The sequence below is a fragment of the Radiomyces spectabilis genome (genome assembly GCF_025331425.1).
Source record: "Radiomyces spectabilis strain NRRL 2753 chromosome Unknown BYT42scaffold_13, whole genome shotgun sequence".
Classification (NCBI taxonomy): Eukaryota; Fungi; Mucoromycota; class Mucoromycetes; order Mucorales; family Radiomycetaceae; genus Radiomyces; species Radiomyces spectabilis.
The window spans coordinates 516,449-534,630 of NW_026251938.1; the positions used below are offsets into that span (position 1 = coordinate 516,449).

At 45.2% G+C, this 18,182-nt stretch overlaps 7 protein-coding genes across 7 annotated transcripts; 3 read left to right on the forward strand and 4 right to left on the reverse strand.

Annotated features, from left to right (window-relative positions):
* Positions 1–444: 444 nt before the first annotated feature.
* Positions 445–1,716, forward strand: BYT42DRAFT_595451 (nucleoside phosphatase GDA1/CD39; the record flags this gene model as incomplete). The annotated part of the gene is made up of 2 exons (XM_051570856.1): positions 445–808; positions 863–1,716. The coding sequence occupies 2 exons, from the start codon at positions 445–447 to the stop codon at positions 1,714–1,716; spliced, it is 1,218 nt and encodes a 405-aa protein (XP_051419651.1).
* Positions 1,717–1,846: 130 nt separating this feature from the next.
* On the reverse strand, positions 1,847–3,359 carry BYT42DRAFT_108954 (di-trans,poly-cis-decaprenylcistransferase). The gene is made up of 5 exons (XM_051562088.1): positions 2,738–3,359; positions 2,561–2,677; positions 2,380–2,481; positions 2,204–2,318; positions 1,847–2,117 (listed from the first exon to the last, which is right to left on the reverse strand). The coding sequence occupies exons 1-5, from the start codon at positions 3,085–3,087 to the stop codon at positions 1,977–1,979; spliced, it is 825 nt and encodes a 274-aa protein (XP_051419652.1). The 5' UTR covers positions 3,088–3,359; the 3' UTR covers positions 1,847–1,976.
* On the reverse strand, positions 3,249–6,214 carry BYT42DRAFT_109011 (uncharacterized protein). Its single transcript, XM_051562089.1, has 2 exons — positions 3,677–6,214; positions 3,249–3,493 (listed from the first exon to the last, which is right to left on the reverse strand). The coding sequence occupies exons 1-2, from the start codon at positions 6,071–6,073 to the stop codon at positions 3,458–3,460; spliced, it is 2,433 nt and encodes an 810-aa protein (XP_051419653.1). The 5' UTR covers positions 6,074–6,214; the 3' UTR covers positions 3,249–3,457.
* Positions 6,215–7,588: 1,374 nt separating this feature from the next.
* Positions 7,589–9,538, forward strand: BYT42DRAFT_109128 (aquaporin-like protein). The gene is made up of 3 exons (XM_051562090.1): positions 7,589–7,945; positions 8,464–8,708; positions 8,847–9,538. Exons 1-3 carry the CDS (start codon positions 7,831–7,833, stop codon positions 9,411–9,413), a joined length of 927 nt encoding a protein of 308 aa, XP_051419654.1. The 5' UTR covers positions 7,589–7,830; the 3' UTR covers positions 9,414–9,538.
* Positions 9,539–9,663: 125 nt separating this feature from the next.
* Positions 9,664–12,336, reverse strand: BYT42DRAFT_617445 (P-loop containing nucleoside triphosphate hydrolase protein; the record flags this gene model as incomplete). The annotated part of the gene is made up of 11 exons (XM_051572185.1): positions 9,664–10,392; positions 10,475–10,512; positions 10,569–10,611; positions 10,684–10,725; positions 10,834–10,910; positions 10,986–11,246; positions 11,315–11,596; positions 11,683–11,743; positions 11,831–11,891; positions 11,958–12,015; positions 12,084–12,336. The coding sequence occupies 11 exons, from the start codon at positions 12,334–12,336 to the stop codon at positions 9,664–9,666; spliced, it is 1,905 nt and encodes a 634-aa protein (XP_051419655.1).
* Positions 12,337–12,417: 81 nt separating this feature from the next.
* On the forward strand, positions 12,418–12,863 carry BYT42DRAFT_584374 (ribosomal protein L36-domain-containing protein). Its single transcript, XM_051569869.1, has one exon. It carries the CDS (start codon positions 12,559–12,561, stop codon positions 12,760–12,762), a length of 204 nt encoding a protein of 67 aa, XP_051419656.1. The 5' UTR covers positions 12,418–12,558; the 3' UTR covers positions 12,763–12,863.
* On the reverse strand, positions 12,840–18,157 carry BYT42DRAFT_109420 (WD40-repeat-containing domain protein). Its single transcript, XM_051562091.1, has 23 exons — positions 17,655–18,157; positions 17,423–17,594; positions 17,249–17,354; positions 17,113–17,182; positions 16,924–17,042; positions 16,313–16,866; positions 16,125–16,254; positions 15,889–16,060; positions 15,768–15,828; positions 15,621–15,703; positions 15,007–15,549; positions 14,842–14,943; positions 14,715–14,777; positions 14,618–14,660; positions 14,481–14,561; positions 14,338–14,424; positions 14,128–14,263; positions 13,968–14,070; positions 13,807–13,906; positions 13,501–13,716; positions 13,299–13,433; positions 13,059–13,221; positions 12,840–12,977 (listed from the first exon to the last, which is right to left on the reverse strand). Exons 1-23 carry the CDS (start codon positions 17,682–17,684, stop codon positions 12,917–12,919), a joined length of 3,330 nt encoding a protein of 1,109 aa, XP_051419657.1. The 5' UTR covers positions 17,685–18,157; the 3' UTR covers positions 12,840–12,916.
* Between the last annotated feature and the right edge of the window lie 25 nt (positions 18,158–18,182).

Sequence of the window (18,182 nt, forward strand, 5' to 3'; positions counted from 1 at the left end):
ACACCCCAGAAAGTTGTTTGAAGGTTTTACCACAACAAGAACAAGAAGAGCATAATTGTCTTCATTGCTCATCGTTGCATTCACGATGACGACGGTGACGACTCGCAGAAACCTGTTTATCAAATGCTGTTTAAGCGCAGCCTGCTTTCTCCTATTTGTTTGGCTGCTGTTCCCACACACGTACTTTGGTGGGAGCAATACTGCCACGGATGACCAGGCCAAAGACAACTCTTCGCGACAATCAGGTACGCCCACTAACGCATCAATAGGTTGCCACAAGTGGCAGCATAGCAGTTATTTTTAAAATGGCGACTAAATTTAGCCAAATAACCCTCCCCCCAATTAGTGGAGGTGCCATCATTAGATCAATCGGCCGATCCCATCCCCTCTTCTTCAGCTCGCTGTTCCACCAAAGATGGCAACCCACGTACACGCTATGCCGTAATGATCGACGCCGGTTCCTCGGGATCTCGTGTTCATGTGTATCGATTTAAAATATGCCACGACGAACCGCAATTGGAACATGAAGAATTCAAAATGATCGAACCGGGCCTGTCGTCGTACAAGGACGATCCTCAGGCCGCCGCAGAATCGCTCGACTCGCTGATGGCAGTGGCCGTCGACAGCGTGCCCAAAGACCAACAGCGTTGTACACCCATTGCCGTCAAGGCAACAGCAGGTTTAAGACTGTTGCAACCTCACCAGAGCGAAGGTATCTTGGAAGCCGTTCGTCGCCATTTGGAAACACGCTACCCGTTTCCCATGGCAGGCGAGAGAGCGGTAGAAATTATGGACGGCAAAGACGAAGGTAACGCAATGATGATAAATCCTGTCGACTGTTTCATTCATGACAAATTCTTAGGTGTCTATGCGTGGATCACCGTTAATTATTTGTTGGGAAAATTGACAACGGCGCAGCGAGGACGGTCGGCTGCCGTGTTTGATTTGGGTGGTCGATCCACGCAAATTGTATTTGAACCGACGTTTCGAACCAAGGAAACCATGCTGGAAGGCGAGCATAAATACCAATTAGATTATGGCAATGAGAACTATGAATTGTATCAGCATTCCTATCTGGGGTACGGATTGAATGAAGCGAACAAACGGATTAAAGAGGAATTGGTGATCATGTGGAATCAAGAAGCGCAACGGACTGGCCGCGTCTACCATCCATGTTTGCCTGAAGGACGGTCAGAGACGATTGAATTCTCGTTTGCGAATGGCACACAAAAGGTTGAACTTATAGGCACCGGAGCGGGACATGCCGAATGTCGAGCGATTGTGGAACGTATCTTCAACAAGGATAAACTCTGTAAGCTTGATCCATGTGCATTTGACGGCATGTATCAGCCGTCGCTGTCGGATACGTTCGAGGCGCGTGATCTATACGTGTTTTCGTACTTTTACGATTACACGCAACCCCTGGGTATGCCCTCGGAATTCTCCGTGGGCGAGCTGGGCGAACTGACTCAACGTGTGTGCAATGGAGAGACCAAACCTTTCCGTCACGTGCCTCAAGCGATTGATGCGCTCGCACGCAATGCCGATTTTTGCCTCAACCTCTCGTACATTTACGATCTCCTTCGATTCGCTTACGAAATCCCCTCTGATCGACTCATCAAAACCGTAAAAAAGATCCGAGGCGTGGAAACCGGCTGGTGTTTAGGTGCCTCCATCGCCATGCTTGATCAAGTCCAACTTTGCCAAATAGACTAAATCCTTCTTCATATCGCCTCATTATCTCTCCCTCATATCATGCCATTGTTCTCCTCTTGTTCACAGCATTTATTCCACAAGTAATCACAACATTACAAGCACCCATTCAACATTTCTATAGATTTATAAATAAATATGGACAAAGACAAAACCTATCAACACAAAAAAATAGATGCACACTTGGAGATCAGTAAAGTAAGTGCGTTTTACAAGCGACTGTGTGTACTGTTTGGAGCGATCAACAGACGAGAATGTAAAAGTTATTGTACGTCTTGCTGCGACGTAGTGGCAGCATGGGAATCATGAAATATTTGGTATTCGAGAAGGATAGGCAGCAGTTTCCACAGAGAGAATTCTGGCCAGTAGCAGTCGACAAACTGAATATGGCAACCTTGACTTGCCTATGTAAAAATAAAAAGAAGCAGAAAACGAGTACATTTAATAAGTGATCCGCTGTCAATCCCAGAATCGAAAACAAAGTTCGTACCTGCCATAGCAGAAAATCACTCAGTCGAACTTCTCCGGAAGTTCGAATCAGGATATCCAGCGGAGGACAAGTGGCTGTGAATAAATGATCGGCAATGGTTTGTTCGGTGAGATCTCTATAGAATAAGCAAGTGATGAGCAACCTTTTTTCTATCCTGTGAACAATGTGTCACCTACTCTTTGGCCATTTGCCCATGTTGCACAAGCTGAATGTTTTCTCGTATGGCTGTGGCCATTTCATCCCTCGATGTGTAAGGACAGCATATATTGAATACTCGTCTACCAAAAAACACATCAACATGATATCATGTCAGTGAGTTGCCCATTCACCCTTGCCCCACGACTGGCATTCACTTACTTTTTATTATGCTTTGTGTGCTCCATCACTTTCCGTGCCAATGCTGCGACGTGGGCTGGTAAATAATCAACTTTGCCAAGGAAACGAATACAGATTTCATACTCGTCAACCAGAGCACTAATCAGAGTTCATCAGTCATCGAATTGTGCAGCAAGAGTCGCCATTCGGTTCACGTACTTGTTTTCGCAAAAACCAGAGAATGCTTCGCAAAACAATTCCATGAGGTATTCGACTTCATCCGCTGATCGTTTAAAGTTTTCAATGCTAAATGCATAGACGGTAACAGTTTCCACTCCAAGGCGCATGCAAATATCAAGCACTTTCTCCAGTTGCTTAAATCCTTCGTAATGACCAAACTTGGTACTGGAAGCTCCCGCTTTTCGTGCGTATCGTCGATTGCCATCTAGAATAAACCCTAAATGGCGAGGTATCCGACCTTTCCGTAACACAGCAACACTGGCATGCTCAGCATACTGGCAGCATTGATTATACAGATGATTGGTCATCGTCTTTATACTTTCGAGCATCGCAAGTCAATCACACACTCTGTAAATGAAAGAAGAATGACAGATGAAGGACGGTTACGATTTTTTTTTAAAAAAAAAAGGAAATGTGGAACACTGGCCATTTCACAAATCGAATTTCAACCCCCCTTTTCAGGTCATTCTCGCATTCATTCTCAGCTGAAAATTTAGTAGGATGGCAGAGCCGTTCTTTAATGTAGACCAAATGCACCAAATAAATAAACAAAAAAGAGAGGAAGACAAAGACACTGAAGAGAGATGAGAGTAATGATATGCTACAAAAATAAGACTAAATAGACAAATGGTAGTAGTAAAAGAACACGGTAAACAAGATTATGCAAAGTAGAAAAAAAGAAAAAGGGAAAATGGAATATTAAAGCACACGCCGATTCGCTTGAGCGGATGAAAACTTGCATCTATAGAGTAAGGTCCAAAGACAAGTTCTTAATCAACTTTTTTCTTTCGTTTATCTTGTGTTTTTTTTTTCTTCCTCCCCCAATTTCTTGCTTCATTTGCCCTTGCATAAAAGTGAAAGCGTTGTTTTTTCTCACCTCCAGTTGGTTGCTTCGTTTTGGAGATCCATCGTCATGGCTTTGGTCGGCATGGCATGGTCAAAACTGAATGGCATAACGACATCGGACGGTGGTTGACCTGTGGGACTGGTGGAAGAACGATAAGATGATTGCAGTAAGCACTGTTTGTGATTGTGAGGTGAGTTGTACAACGTATCATTGAATCCCTTGAACGCCGGCAATTCGGCCGCCGTCGAGAACAGTTCGTCGAACAGCGTGAATCCTTCCTTGTCTTCATTCATGGCTTGCATGCCGTGACTGGCCAGGAATTCGTTGAGGCAGTCCGTGAGATCATCCGGCAACCCATTGTAGTTGACGCGACTGCTGGCCAGCACACGAATGATACGTTGAATCATGCACTTGGCATCTTGGCGAAGCTGATCGTCTTTGGATAACGCATTGCGACAGTAGATCGTGGACGCTTGGTAAATACAACTGATGAATTGCTGACAAACACACCAGCCGTAGCGATCAGTGATAATTTCCGCCATGACCACGATACGATGCGCTGCATCAAGACACATAGCATGCGATCGATCAGCAAATTGCTGGGGAGGTGGGCTCGAGGAAGTGGGCGGGGTACGGGGCGACGGGGTGTCCATGGGTGAGGGGAAAGGTGAAGACGAGCTGCCACTCGGTAACAAGAATGATTTGTGGAGAAGGATCCATTGCGTTTGATACTGAAGCATGAGCAGCAACGCCGATTGTTCTCTCAGCGCTTGCGCATCCATTTTGTCCCATGAAATGGGGGTATACGGCGTGAGCGGCGGTTGAGGATCGGCCCGGTAATCTTCTGGTAAACGTTCGAACCACTGGGCGAGGGCAATTTCCACTGCCTGGACGCGTTTCGCCCACCTTGGAGGTAATTCGCCCGTGCGATGGTGTTTCGGATGCTGTTCCTTGTACTCGCGGACCATGCGAATGGTGCGTTTACCTATTTTCGCCAATTCCAACAAGTGAGCAAAAAAGGTTTCCTTGGCAATCGTCTTGTCATCGTAATTCATTTCGCCCGATTCCATCAACTCGGTATTGAGCGAGATAATTTCGTAAAAATCGATATCACACGCTTCGTCATCAATTTGACTGGGCTCGCCAGAATACACCGAACTGCTGATATCGTTGTAAAAAAGCACCATGAACAGCTTCATGTACTTTTTCCGCAGTATCCGTGACGACGGTAATCTTGCGCGGCGATGCATGCCCATCTCCAACATCATTCGATAGGCCAGACTGATATAGATTCTCGACTGGGAATGCTGCTTGCGCAGGATACAAAACATGGATAGATTTAGCAACGTTTCCAGGGTCGCGCAGTCCGGGGTATCAAAAAAATCCATCAGGGCATCCCGCGCGCGATCGTAGTAATAATAGGAGATATCGTTGGCATTGGCGCAGGCGTCTTTGCGGTGACGCACAATGTGAAGGAAGACGATGGCGAGGCCGGAATCAATGCAGACCTGATTGCGTTTGGGATCACCGGATCGGTCCCAGAAAGTGGACCAATCAGCCGAGAATTTGGGATGTAAACAATCCCAATAGACTTGACAAATATGGTGAAGGACATTCGGTGACACATCCTCCGTCAGTCGACTAAAATTCATGTCGCCGTGCTTGTATTTTTCCAGGCACGATTGCGGCCGTCGACAGATGGCATTGTGCCAGTACTCCGTGCAGGGATCCGGTTCGCTCAAATCGATAGCCGACGATGAAGAGCCCAGAATGTCGTCGGACGAATAACTGGGCAACCACGCAGGCACCGTTGCATTGTCAGGATCCGTAAGCAAACGAATCTTGTGCACGGCTTCGACAAGTTGATCAATGGAAGTAATATTGGTTTCCAAACGCAACGAGTTGCCTGGCTGAAACGACAAGATCCACTGCATGGAATCGTTCATTTCTGCGGAAGCAGCGGCCGAAGACGACAAGGACATGCCCTGCTGCTGCTGCTGCTGCTGTTCATGACGAGGGGTCGGTAAAGGTTGAAACATGGCTGTATCTGGAAGATGGGATGAATGAGAATCGGGAATAGAGGATGATTGAAAATGCGATGACTGCGGTTGTTGTTGTTGAGATGGAAATGCATATGGTTGTTGTAGCAGCGGTTGCTGGTATGGTGGATGTTGTTGGGAGTCTTCCGGGTCTTGTGTTTTCATTTCTTTTCGTCTTTTTTCGAAATGATGTGAGGCTTTATCGAGTTCTTTGGTCATTCGAGCCAGGACAGGGGTAGTTTTCTCAATCCATGATTCGATCTCGTAAAACGTGATTTGAAGGGCTTCCATATCATCGTGTTGGGTCTTTTTTTGTTTCGCAGCGGCTTTCGCTTCGCTATCGACCTGCTTCTTTTTACCACTGGATTTCGTGGAACGAAGAAAAGCATTGCTTTGATGTTTTCCGGCGCCCATGTTAACCAAGAGCATGGAAGCTTTTTAGATGAAAAATAAAAAAGAAGAGATCGAGGGTTTTAAACTGTATAAAATTAACTTTTTTTTTTGTGTTGTTTTTAGAAGGTGTGAAAAGAAAAAAGAGAGAAAAGAGGAAAAGAGCCCAAAGGCCCAGCTTTGCGTCGAATTCTCGCTTTTCTAATTTTGGTGTCACTTTTTGTAATTTCCACAGCTCCATGCTGAGGCGAGGGCGGCCAAATGACGCTGTTCATTTCAAAATGATTGGTGCACACACCATGATCGAGAGGTTTGTTTCCCCGCTTCCACCTCTGAGATTGCCTGATATGACTTTTGTTTCCGTTTTCGTCGCTGACCATCCATCTCCGTTTTATCATCCCATTTCCTCTTTTGCTAGGTTTCGATTTTTCGGTTTTGTACCACCCACCCCACTCGCCCAAAAGTAGATGCATTCGTGTTTCGATCTGGATTTGCGCATTTATCAGATTCGCACCGACTTGTGAATTGCATAGTATCTGACTCAGCTCCATTGCTTTATTTCCTCCCAAAACTTTGGGGGTGGCTTTCCAGTGGCATGCATGTTTCTTGATTTTCCGGAGTAACTCCGCTCACTCCATTTTTGCGTTCCGATACAGAAGGAAGGATACACAATTTCCCAGATGGAAACAGTCATGGCGGTGCCGAGTAGGCAATTCGACCTCTCCTTTCCATATCTGGGCCTACTCCAGTGAATTCATTTGTAAGCAAAAAGAGAAATATATCAAGGATTGATTTCATCAGTCTATCAAAGGATGTATTGTTTTTGCAATTCATGAATCCAATGTAATAAAATGAAGAGTTTTCAAGAGATGAAAAAAGTTGTTTGCTTGTTTTGATTCCTCTTTTTTGTCATTGAACTCTGGCTCTGTGGTACCGTCGACTTTTTTTTTCGCTTTTGTTCAATTCTCTTTATGGCATCGTTCGTTGAACGTGTACTGCGCACGGATAACGATTGGAAAAATGTGTCAATTGTTGCAATTCATCAAGCTTTATTGGTGATCATGGGAGTGACTCCAAAAATGAAAAAGCAATACGTGGAAATGAAACGGATGAATTGCAATCGCTTTACAGCTGTTAAACGGTTCCGCCCCTGAATCGGTCTTACGGACATACAATCAAACATGCAGTCTCTTCTGACATGCTGCTTACATCGAACACTTCTCAGGATGGTGACACAGATAAATCCGAATTCATCGTTTCTGTGCTCACCTGTTACCGCTGACGGAGGGACAAACCTACAGAATTTTATCATCACCCATATTGATGGCGAACCGAAAAAATAAATAAATTTCGCTTCATTAAAAATCTATATTGGGCGGGGATTTCATTGGCAGCAAATAGCAGGCTGGTCCAGCCCATGCCCACTTTTTTTTGTTGCTTCATGAACCCTTTTTTCCATACCGAGGCATGAAAAAAATGACTCATTCACAGCAGCAACTCCGTATCACTGGATCGAACTTCCTCCCTTTTGCCCATTGGTCTATCCGTTTCCACTCGCACCGGTTCAAAAAGCTGTCAACAGCATGTATGTACGTGTTATCGTTGACACAATGAAGGGGTGGAAAGTTTGATGTTGATGCTATGCCGGATAAGGAAAGCGGATGATCCTAATTATCTTTTTTTTTTTTTTTGCCACCTGGCTATTTTCTGACCTTGTGTGCGTATTTTATGCCTTCTAACGGACCTTCTGAGTTTTTATCTACCTTCTTTTCTTCTGTATCTCTTCACTTTCCGGTATGACCACTTCTTCCTGGGATAAAATGACGGGCAAGTTTCGATGGTACTCGCCTTCCAGTTCGTCCATCACCCTCGGCGATGAACAAGAACCACTTTTACAGAATGGATATCAAGGCAAGTAGTTTCATCTTGTTTATCATCATCATCACCAGTCTACTGTTCTTCTTCTTCAACTTTTTCGCATCGTTTGCTACACCGCCAACCTTGAACGCTTTTCTTTCACTCTACTATCCTTCTTCTTAAACTTTGCTTCGATGCTATATTTTCTGCTAGTGACGATTAAGGCATTTTCCGGGAAGAAAAGAGGAAGAGAAAAAAGAAAAAGAGGAATAAAAAAGCGACAGGAGAAAAAAAAAAAAGCAAGATATAAAAGAGTGAGCGGTTGGGGCTTTTTTTTTATTTAGTCCACCATCTCCTTATTGCACAGACTTGACGTTATTTAAACCCGAGGATCATCCCATGGTACCTTTTCTAGTCCTTTTCTTTACTTATTCCTGTTTCCTTTCCTATCCTTTACTTGTGCATTTTTTTTTGCCTTTTTTAACTTCTATATCTAATTTACAAAAACATGTCAAAAATCATTGATCTCGAAAATCATCCACTCAATCGCGAAGAAATTGTCAATTATTCAGGCTATTCCAACGAATCTTCTCCTGTCGGTCGTTACGAGAGTGTCATCGTTCGTCTTCGTGCTTTGCGCAATCGTCACCGGGAATTCTTGGCCGAGTATATGGGCACCTTGGTCCTCATCCTATTATCCTGCGGCATTTCCGCTGAACAGATCCTCAATATTGGCCCTTATAAGTCTTGGTTAACCTCATCCCTTGGCAATGGTCTCGCTGTCCTTGTCGCAATTTGTGTTGCAGGACATGTTTCCGTAAGTATGAAGCCTTAAAAAAGAAAAAACCGTCGATCTCTTTTTTCCTTCTTTCCCCACTCATCCCTTGCCCTTGTACTATTCCCATTTTACGCTTTTTTGGTAACTTTTCCAACTCTAATGGGATGCTTGTTATAGGGAGCACACATCAATCCTGCTGTCACCCTGACATTTTGGGCCTTTAGTGGATTCCCCAGTCGAAAAGTACCCACCTACATCCTTGCCCAAATCTTGGGCGCTTTCACCGGCGCCGCTTTGCTGTATTCGGTTATTCAGCCGGCCATTAACGAATTTGACGGAGGTGTGCGTCAGATTCTCGGCGACAAAGGTACCGCCAATATTTTCGCAACCTATCCGCCGTTGTACGTCGGTACAGCCGCGGCCGTCGCTTCCGAAATCGTCGGCACGGCCCTGCTCCTGCTTGTTGTCATGGTATCAGGTCATCCCAACAATTTACCTTTTCGCACCGCTCAAGGTGTGATGATCGCAGCCGGTATCATGGCTATCAGTCTCGCTTTAGGTTACACTTCCGGCTTTTCTCTCAACCCGGCGCGTGATTTCGGTCCACGTCTCTTCACTGCCCTCGCAGGATGGGGCACCGGCGTATTCTCTATTCGCGACTATTATGCTTTTGTCCCCATGTTTGCACCATTGGTGGGCGGTCTCATTGGTGGTTTGACATACACAATCTTTATCGATCAATAAGTCTTTTCCTTTTACTACCACCCTTATTCCCACTTTGTAGTTTTTTACTAGATCTTTCTTTTCAATTGCACTTGCTCATCCATTCCTTTTTTCACCAAGTTCTTCCTCTTCCTTTCCTCGTCTGTAAGAATAAGGAGACCATTTCCTGTATATATCATAAAATATAAAGAGAGGAAGGATATTGTTATCTTTTTTTTTTGTATTAATACCCAGTAAAATAACAAAAAAGATGGATAGATGACAGTGGTGCTTATCTCTTGCTGCCAAACCAACCTGAGCCGGCAGGTTTGGTGTTGTCTGAGCCTCGTTCTGGTATTTCTAATTTACAGAGACGGCGTTTTCGGCTGTCGATGACCACGTGCACGCGTCCGCCATTCATCACATCGTCGTTTTCGTTGGCTTTGGCAATCAGATTGACCACCTTACGCTCCACTTCGTATTTGATGCTGCGTGCGCCATACCGAATATTGTACCCTTGGGCCAACACATCCACCACGTCGGCATCCCACGTCATGGTAATGCCATGACGTGTTCTTGCCTTTTCAGCCCACCGACCCAATTCTCGCAGCGTAATTTCTCGCAATTCGTCCTCGCTAAACGGCAAAAAGAACAGGACCTCATTGATTCGACCGAGAAATTCGTCGCGTTTGAAATGATTGTACAAAATTGGATAAATCATCTTTTCGATAAACTGTCGTGATAACGAAATTTGGCCGTCATCGTCATTATCGTCCGACGACGCATTTGCCACATCCAAACCGTTGACAGCCGTGGCAGACACCGTGCCGGTCGTTTGAGCATCCGAAGCCACCGACGCTTCAAGACGTAATAACTCTGCTTCGTCGGCAATTTCATGCTGGGCCAAGTTGGACGTCATGACAAAAATCGCTTCCTTGCATTCCACCGTCGTACCTTTGCCGTCCGTGATCCGTCCCTCATCAAATAATTGCAGCATAATTCCTAATACGTCGGGATGTGCCTAAAAATAGCCCATTCAGAAACCAGCCTTGACGAATAAAACAAAATCGCTCAAGGATCCTAATAGATCACACGCTTCTTACCTTTTCCACCTCATCCAATAGCACCACCGCATTAGGACCTAATCAATTACAGAATTAGGGAGTCGGCCAAATACTACATTATCCCGTTGCTTACATTCTTTCAATTTTTCTGTCAATTGACCTCCTTCATCATATCCCTGGTAGAAATTAGAAAAAAAAATGCATAATCAATGTCTCAAGTTTGATACAGGGTTGTGAGCAACACTTACGACGTAACCAGGCGGAGAGCCAATGAATCGGGAGACATCATGCTAAAGAGAAAAAGAAAGGAATCAGGTGATACAATCCTCGTTATCCACAGAGCAAGTTCCATCATTGTAATCAGGGTCACTTCCGTTCAAGGTCTCCATGATTCATACCTTGTGCTGAAACTCGCTCATATCAATACGGATGAATCCCTTGTCCATCTCATTTCCATGCAGGTACGCAGCCAGGGCTTGATGATGAAAAAGATGAGTTTTTTTTTCTATCGACTCAAGTGATGTCCGTACGTGCATCAAAAGAGTTTTACCTTTGGCTAATTCGGTTTTACCAACCCCGGAAGATCCGCAGAACAAAAAGACCAGTGGGTGGTCTTCATCATGCCATCCATTCTGTTTACGGCGGATGGCACTCGCCAAGGCATGAATGGGGCCCAACTGTCCCACAATACGGGCTTTGAGAGCATCTTCCAGTGGATGCTTCTTACGGTACTCCTTTTCTCTTTGCAGCTGCAGCTTTCTTTGGCGTTCTTCATGGGCTGCCTTTTCTGCCGGATAGCTCGCTTCCTTGGCTGTGTCTCGAGTTAGAAGGGTACGCTTTTTTTTCTTTGACTGGCCAAGGTTTGCATCATGATCTTACCTCGCAACATGTTCTCAATTTCGATATTATGTTCGCCGGTGAATCGTTCTACGTAATAAAGGTATTCGCGCGGAGTCAGTCCATGCGAATTGCGCGTCAAAGGATCTGCCATATGATCCAGTAGAAGCTTCACAATGTTTGGATTGCAAATGATCATCGCATAGTGCAATGCGGTGTATTCTCGATAATCACGGTAAGGCAAAAGATCTTCCGAAAAGTCAGTTTGACGCATGTTGGCCGCTTGGTGCGATCGTGGATAGTAATGGTCTTCCAAATTGGGATCTGCATGAATCCGATCAATCCAAGGTCAATACAATTACTATGCTTGATGGGTTCTGTCCCCTCTTTTTCAAATAAATGGCTCTCACCTGCTCCCTTTTCCAGCAAGAATTTAACCATTTGTTCGTTATCCTGGATCACCGCGACTTGCTAGTCAATAGTTGAATAAGTATTTGAGCCCTGTTTGATTCGCCATTGGTGATTTTTTACAAAGGGGTTTAAAAAAATTATGCTTACCAAAGGCGTCCATCCGTACCGATGATACACGTTGGCACTAAAATTAGGATCTTCCGCCAGTCTAAATGAATAATTGATCAAGATGAGTATATAACCCATGTTTACCATTTTGTTCACAGCATTGTACTTTTTCAATCGTTTAAGGTCTCCCTGAATAATGGCTTGACATATCAAATCGCCCGTTCCTTTTTCATTTATCACAGTGTGAATTCACAAGCAAAAAGCATGTTGTAAGGAAAAACAAATGGTTTACCATTGGTTTCAAGGGCGTAGATAGTTTCCGCAGTGGCAGCTACAGTCACTACGCCCGCAGTGAACAGTAGCCAACCGGCCATCACCGGTCGTATGCGACGCGGTCCCTTTTGAACTACAGCAGCATGAGCCGCAGGCAGAATGAACGATCGGCTTGCTACCGAACGACTAGCCGCAGACAGAAGCAGCGAACGTCCGCAGTTAGGACGGGAGAATGGAAGTCCAACTAATTTCCGTGCCGTAGGTCGAAACATGAGGCAGACAAGAAAGAAAAAAAAAAAAAAAGTCAAATATGCAGGGCGATCGTGGCGGTCGGACTTGATGAAGGGAGGGCAGTGGGAAGAAGAGAGTCACAGCCCTGTCTTTTTCGAACTCAGCGCTCCATCCCAGCTTTGTTTTCTTTTTGAATTAACATAACAAGCTATTTGAGCGATTCCCAAAAAATCCACACCTCCATTTTACGTCCGTCCGTCACCATGTCCTTCTTAACGAAATTCACGCAGTCGGTCTTTTCTCAAGTGCGACAGCAAAACTCACCGGTGATGCTGAACCTTATGCGCACCTTCAAAGTACGATCTTCAGTCAAGAAGCTCTGCGACGGATGTACCACCGTTCGACGACGAGGAAAACTGTTTGTTGTCTGCAGCAAGAACAAGAAGCATAAGCAACGCCAGGGTTAAAATGATCACATCTATTTCTTTTTTCCTTTTCCAATGCATGCATGTTTTAAATCAGATAGAACGCTTTTCTTTTCCCTTTGGCCTTTTTTTTTTATTACACTTTCTCGATGTATGTCTGTACAAAATTATCTATAAACGAAAACTTGTTGAAACTCTATTGGGGATATCGTATACTCTGCAAGCCAATGCCGGTAACAGCCACATGGATTTCGCCACTAAAACGACGAGAAAAAGGAAAAGAGTAGACCGAGTCAACCTCAGTGTCTGAATGCGCATTTGAAAAAAAAAGAACTTACTTGACGGCAATGACATCCATGGCAGATGGATCAGAAACATCCATGTACGCTGCATTGATCAGTTTGAGAGACACTCCTTGAGGGCCTCGATTCTCCAAAGCCCACTGATTTAATCGTTGATCGGTGGATATGGAAAACACCGAATCATTCACAAACCGGAGATCTGCAATGGTACAGAAAAAAAGTGTGAACAAAAAAGCGGTACAACAACCGTGCACATTAGTCAAAAAATCAACTTGCCTGTAATGGAGGAAGCGTGAGCACCTGGGATTGTGCAGCGTTCCCCAATAGACTGCACATGTTGATCCTGGAGTTCGAACAGAGCAGCAACAAGTGCATTGTCATCCCCGCCAGTGACAAAAAGTAGTTGATTTCCTAATAACCGCATGAGTTGAACCGCATCTGTTTCGGCACGGCAGGGACGGCAGGCACGCCCAATTACCTTGATATAATTGCACTTGCAGTGCGTTGACACCCGACATATGGGCCTGATAATGGTAGAAGGGCTCTGTCAATTTAAAAGCCGGTCGAGCATGATCTGTATCCAGATCATCCACTGCGTGAACCGCCTCGTTCAGTTCTCGCGTCACATCCCAGAACGCAATTTTTCCGTCGGTTGCCGACGTGAAGAAAAGAATACGGTTGGATCCATCGTTATCTGCAAGCAATTAGCAAAAAATTTCATTACACATACGTTCATGGTCATGCATTCTCTTCCCTTCTTTTTTTTTTTTTTTTTTTTTTTTACCTGCAACAAGGACGTGCTGAATCTGTAGAATACATTTGGCGTGCCAAGTACCGTCGATGACCATAGAAAATCTTCGCGTTGCTTCATTAAACAACCAGATCTATTGAGAGGTATTAGATTCACAAACTTCAAAATGATAAAGATAAGGGTTGGTAACTTACTCGAATCATTGCGTCAGAGTAGACCGCTCCAATAATATGCAGACCTCTTGCTGGATCAATGGCAAAGACAGAAATATCCATAATTCGTGTTTCCAGGTCCTCACTACATGTCATGTCAAACAAAGATGCTTTCCCATATTCCTGTGAGATCGAAATCTACCTGACAGATGGACAGGTTGCCCATTCGAGGCATTTCATATCCAAGGTCTGACGTGGATCCTCTGGTAGTGTTGCTTCGAGTTTCCAGCACCGAAGCTCTTCCGTCGCACCGCTCGTGAACAGCAGTGTCACAAGGCCTGGAATGGCAAATGACTCGGTGTGAATTATTGTAATGTAGGGCAAAAAGAAATATTTTGATTGATCAACAAACCTTTACTGCACGCCACACTCTTGATGACCGATTTATGTTTACGAATGCTAGCAAGGGTCACAAATCCGGATTTGGCCGTCGGCATATCTATCAGGACTCTATCAGTCAACAGGATTTGCGGTGTATCATTATCTCGGTATTACATTGTTGCAATCGAAGAAGTGTGTCTTCACCGCCGGTGGCGAAAATCAACGGTGCATCGTTCTTCATTTCTGGGAAAAGATCTACGGCAGCATAAGATTTTGGATCACATTTTCTTTCAATGAATATGTAAACCTACTGAGATATTCGATCGCTCTCACTTCACGACCGTGATAGTTTTCCTACGTCTTTTCGTGAGTGGCAGACTACCATAATTTCCCTATCTGCGTTATTACCTGAAGAATGCTTTCATCAAATCCGCCGCCAATCGTGGCGCCGTCACGGAAGTAAGCATACAACTGACGAAAATACGGATCAGTGGGTCTATCTCCATGTTGCACGATCATGCAGGTGTCAGCTTACTTGTTCTTTTCGGATAAACGCAAACGTCGCTTTATCCAGCTTGGCATCCTGAGCGGTGAATTGCCAACGTCGATGAGCACCACCGCACGCCACGGAAATCAACTGCGAAGAGGAGCTGAGTTAGTCAGTGGCAAGAACGGTATTCTTTAGTGTATGGATACTTGCCTCAAAGTTTTTGGTTTCGTTGTGTACAAAGAACCGTTTACGGTAAAAACCGAGCAACAGCAGTTCGCCGTCCAGGTAGACGACACGCTCTAACCAACCTTTGGTGACCTTGTTACGGTACACCTTTTCGAGGTGCAAATCTTGGCTCTCAGTCACGGTATCGCCACGACTAGCAATTCCCAACTGGGTTTCGGTATGGCCAGGAACATCGCCCTCCGACAACAGACTTCTCAGGCTGTACTGAATATAGCAACCATCCCGTCCCGTGGTCCAGAAAGTAACGCCTTTTGTATCTTGTCCTTGTTTAGGTTTGATCACTACCGAGCTGATTGCTTGTCGTCCGTGGGTTCGTCTCAATTGCATCGACGGCGTGATTTTGAGAGGTTCGCCCAAAGTCCCTTCGAGATGGGGGAGACGATAAATAAGCAACGCCGCTTCACGAGAACCGCAAATCAAAAGGCTTTCCTCTTCCACAACCGCCAGGGAAATGATCGTTGTACGCTCGGCAGGCAAGTCCAACGTATACAAAGTGGTCAAAGTGGGCTATAGAAAATTCAAAATTTGGGATCAATTGCTGGGTGGAACTTTTTTCATGAAGGCTCGCTATTTCTTACATTGCTCGGATTCGAAATATCAAGTCGGTGAAAATGAATATCGTCATGGAAAGCGTACGAAATCACATAGAATACGTGTTCATCTGCAAGTCATGTCACAATGTCAGCATCAATAGGACGGCAAACAACATTTTCTGATTTTCTTACCCTTTGACTTTTCGACAAACAGTTCAAAAACCTTGTTGGCGTGAGTTTTTGTCTTGAGAGGCTAGAGCAGAATTATTCGGATCAGAGACGTACATCCAACGCTACAAGGGTAGAATGTTACCGTAAAACTATTGTCGGGGCTAAGGAACACCAAGTCACCGGTGATACTGCCCATCACCACCAACTGACCACACGTGGACGTTTCCATGATGGAGTAATTGCGGAAGGCTTCATCATGGTACAGCAACTGCCAAGGTTGATCGATCAAAGCGGCGCTGTATTTCAACAGATGCCTGTGGCCCAAGAGTTTAGTCAACATGATCTGAGCCAAAGTGTCCAGCGCCAGTGTGAGCTTACCCTTCCGATGACATGGCAAGGACCGTATCTTGATGAATGACGCTAAAATTACGGATAAAGTCGTTGCGCGTATGGACATAGCTATCCACGGCAGTGGGTAATGAGATACATGCTAGATCGTCTTCAGAATCTATCGATGAAACGTAAGAGAACCACTCTCCGTGGGATATTGACGCATATCTTTGTACCAATTTTGTTTTCCTTGATGGACACCAACGACCACAATCGAATTCCCGAATCCTGTCCACCGGTGGCCACGATCTGATGTTCGGGACTGATCGCACAGCTCCATACATTTTTACCGGCATGACCTTCCCAGCAGGCCAACCCATCAATTCCGGTATTAACGTCATCATCGCCGTCGTTCTGACTCATTAACAGATTCTTCCAAACTCTGCATGTGGTGTCTTCGGAAATCGAGACCAAGTATTCGTCGACAAACTGACAATCCCACACGCGTGCGGTGTGTCCAAAGATGATTTGGGGTGATTGTTTGGTGTTGGTGTCGTGCAACGGCCATACACGAATGGTACGATCGTCCGAGACACTTGTCAACATGGATCCGTCAGGGCTGAATCCAACACCAAAAATGACGCCTTCATGTCCCGCCAAATTTTTATATACAACGCCATCGCCTTGTTCATTTCTTTCACTGGGTTTCCAAAGATGCACTTCGTTGAACACAGTGCCTGATGCCAGAATCAAGGTGTCACGCGTATTGCCGTAGAATCGTGCCGCATATCTTTTATCCAATGCCTTAGCAATTAGCTCTCTCTATTCAACGGTTATCCATACTTACAGGATGCATCGAACTTGGCATTGAACATGATCCAAGCGCTGGGCTTCGGAGCCACTGAGATCGTAGACATCGACAAAATTATGCGCAAACGCAAGAGCCATCTGATCGCGATATTCGTCCTAATTGACAATGGAACGATTTGAGTTCCCCGATTTTCTTATTTCCTGGTCTATCAATGCAACCACTCACCTCTTCCGTAAGCCACTGCGCATCCATGATCCAATCGCAGAAAGGACCAAACGCTTTTTCAACCGTGACCCTAAAACCCGTCCACGTTGAGCTTTTCCATCACGCATGCCATTACATTTTCAAGATCAGCACTCACTTGGCTGCAGTCTCGGAAATCTCGAGCTGAAGTATACTGAGATATTTTGATCCGTATACTGCCAATCGTCTCGTCTGCACGCCACTGTCGTCACGGGTTTCGGGAACTATCAGAAATCGAATATTAATACGTTGAACGACAAGTCGACCGAAAAATACAGCAAGGCCAGCTTACCCAGAACAATGCGATGAATACGATTATGTGGTAGAACGGTCTCGCATGCTAACAATTGGCCGGTTTGAACATTGAACACTTTGAGGCATGGTCCGTGACCGGCCAACAGAATAGATTCGCTATGAAAGGCCAGACTGGTGACCAATCCCGCAAACATATCCTTTTCCAGGTGCTGTCAATAAGATAGAATCAGGAACAGTTAGAGATTTTACAATTTGTTCTTCCTAGTCACCTCTCCGTGAGCAGAGAATTCAACATTCATGGCGGGCTCCAAGTGCTATTCTCAGTGCTGGTGCAGTGCCCAAATCGTGCATTCTTCACTTTTGTATATTTTCATTCTCCGCCCAATCGGCGGTTGTGGCTTGTGATGGCGCGCCATGGGGATCGACGTAGGCTCTTGAAATCACAGCCATCCCAAGTTCCGTCAAAGCAAGTCGACACGACACCTCACATTGATTGCAAGCTGTGTAGCGGGTAATCAGATTGCTGCCCAGTTGTATCGCAACAAAACTGTGGCCAGTAAACCAAAATTACATGACCTTGGAGGAATGATACGGTGACTGGCGTGCTTGCTATGATAGGGCCTTGATTCTAAGAACGTTTCAGCGAGACAACAGCATAAAGTGCCATGACATTTACGGGGTGACCTGACGATAGTTATGTGAGTTGGATGTCGGTGGTTGGATCATGTGTCAAGAATTTCCCGCCCGAGGTGCCTGCATAGGTAGGGTCTGTGACTCACTTTGACTGTGGCTGAAAA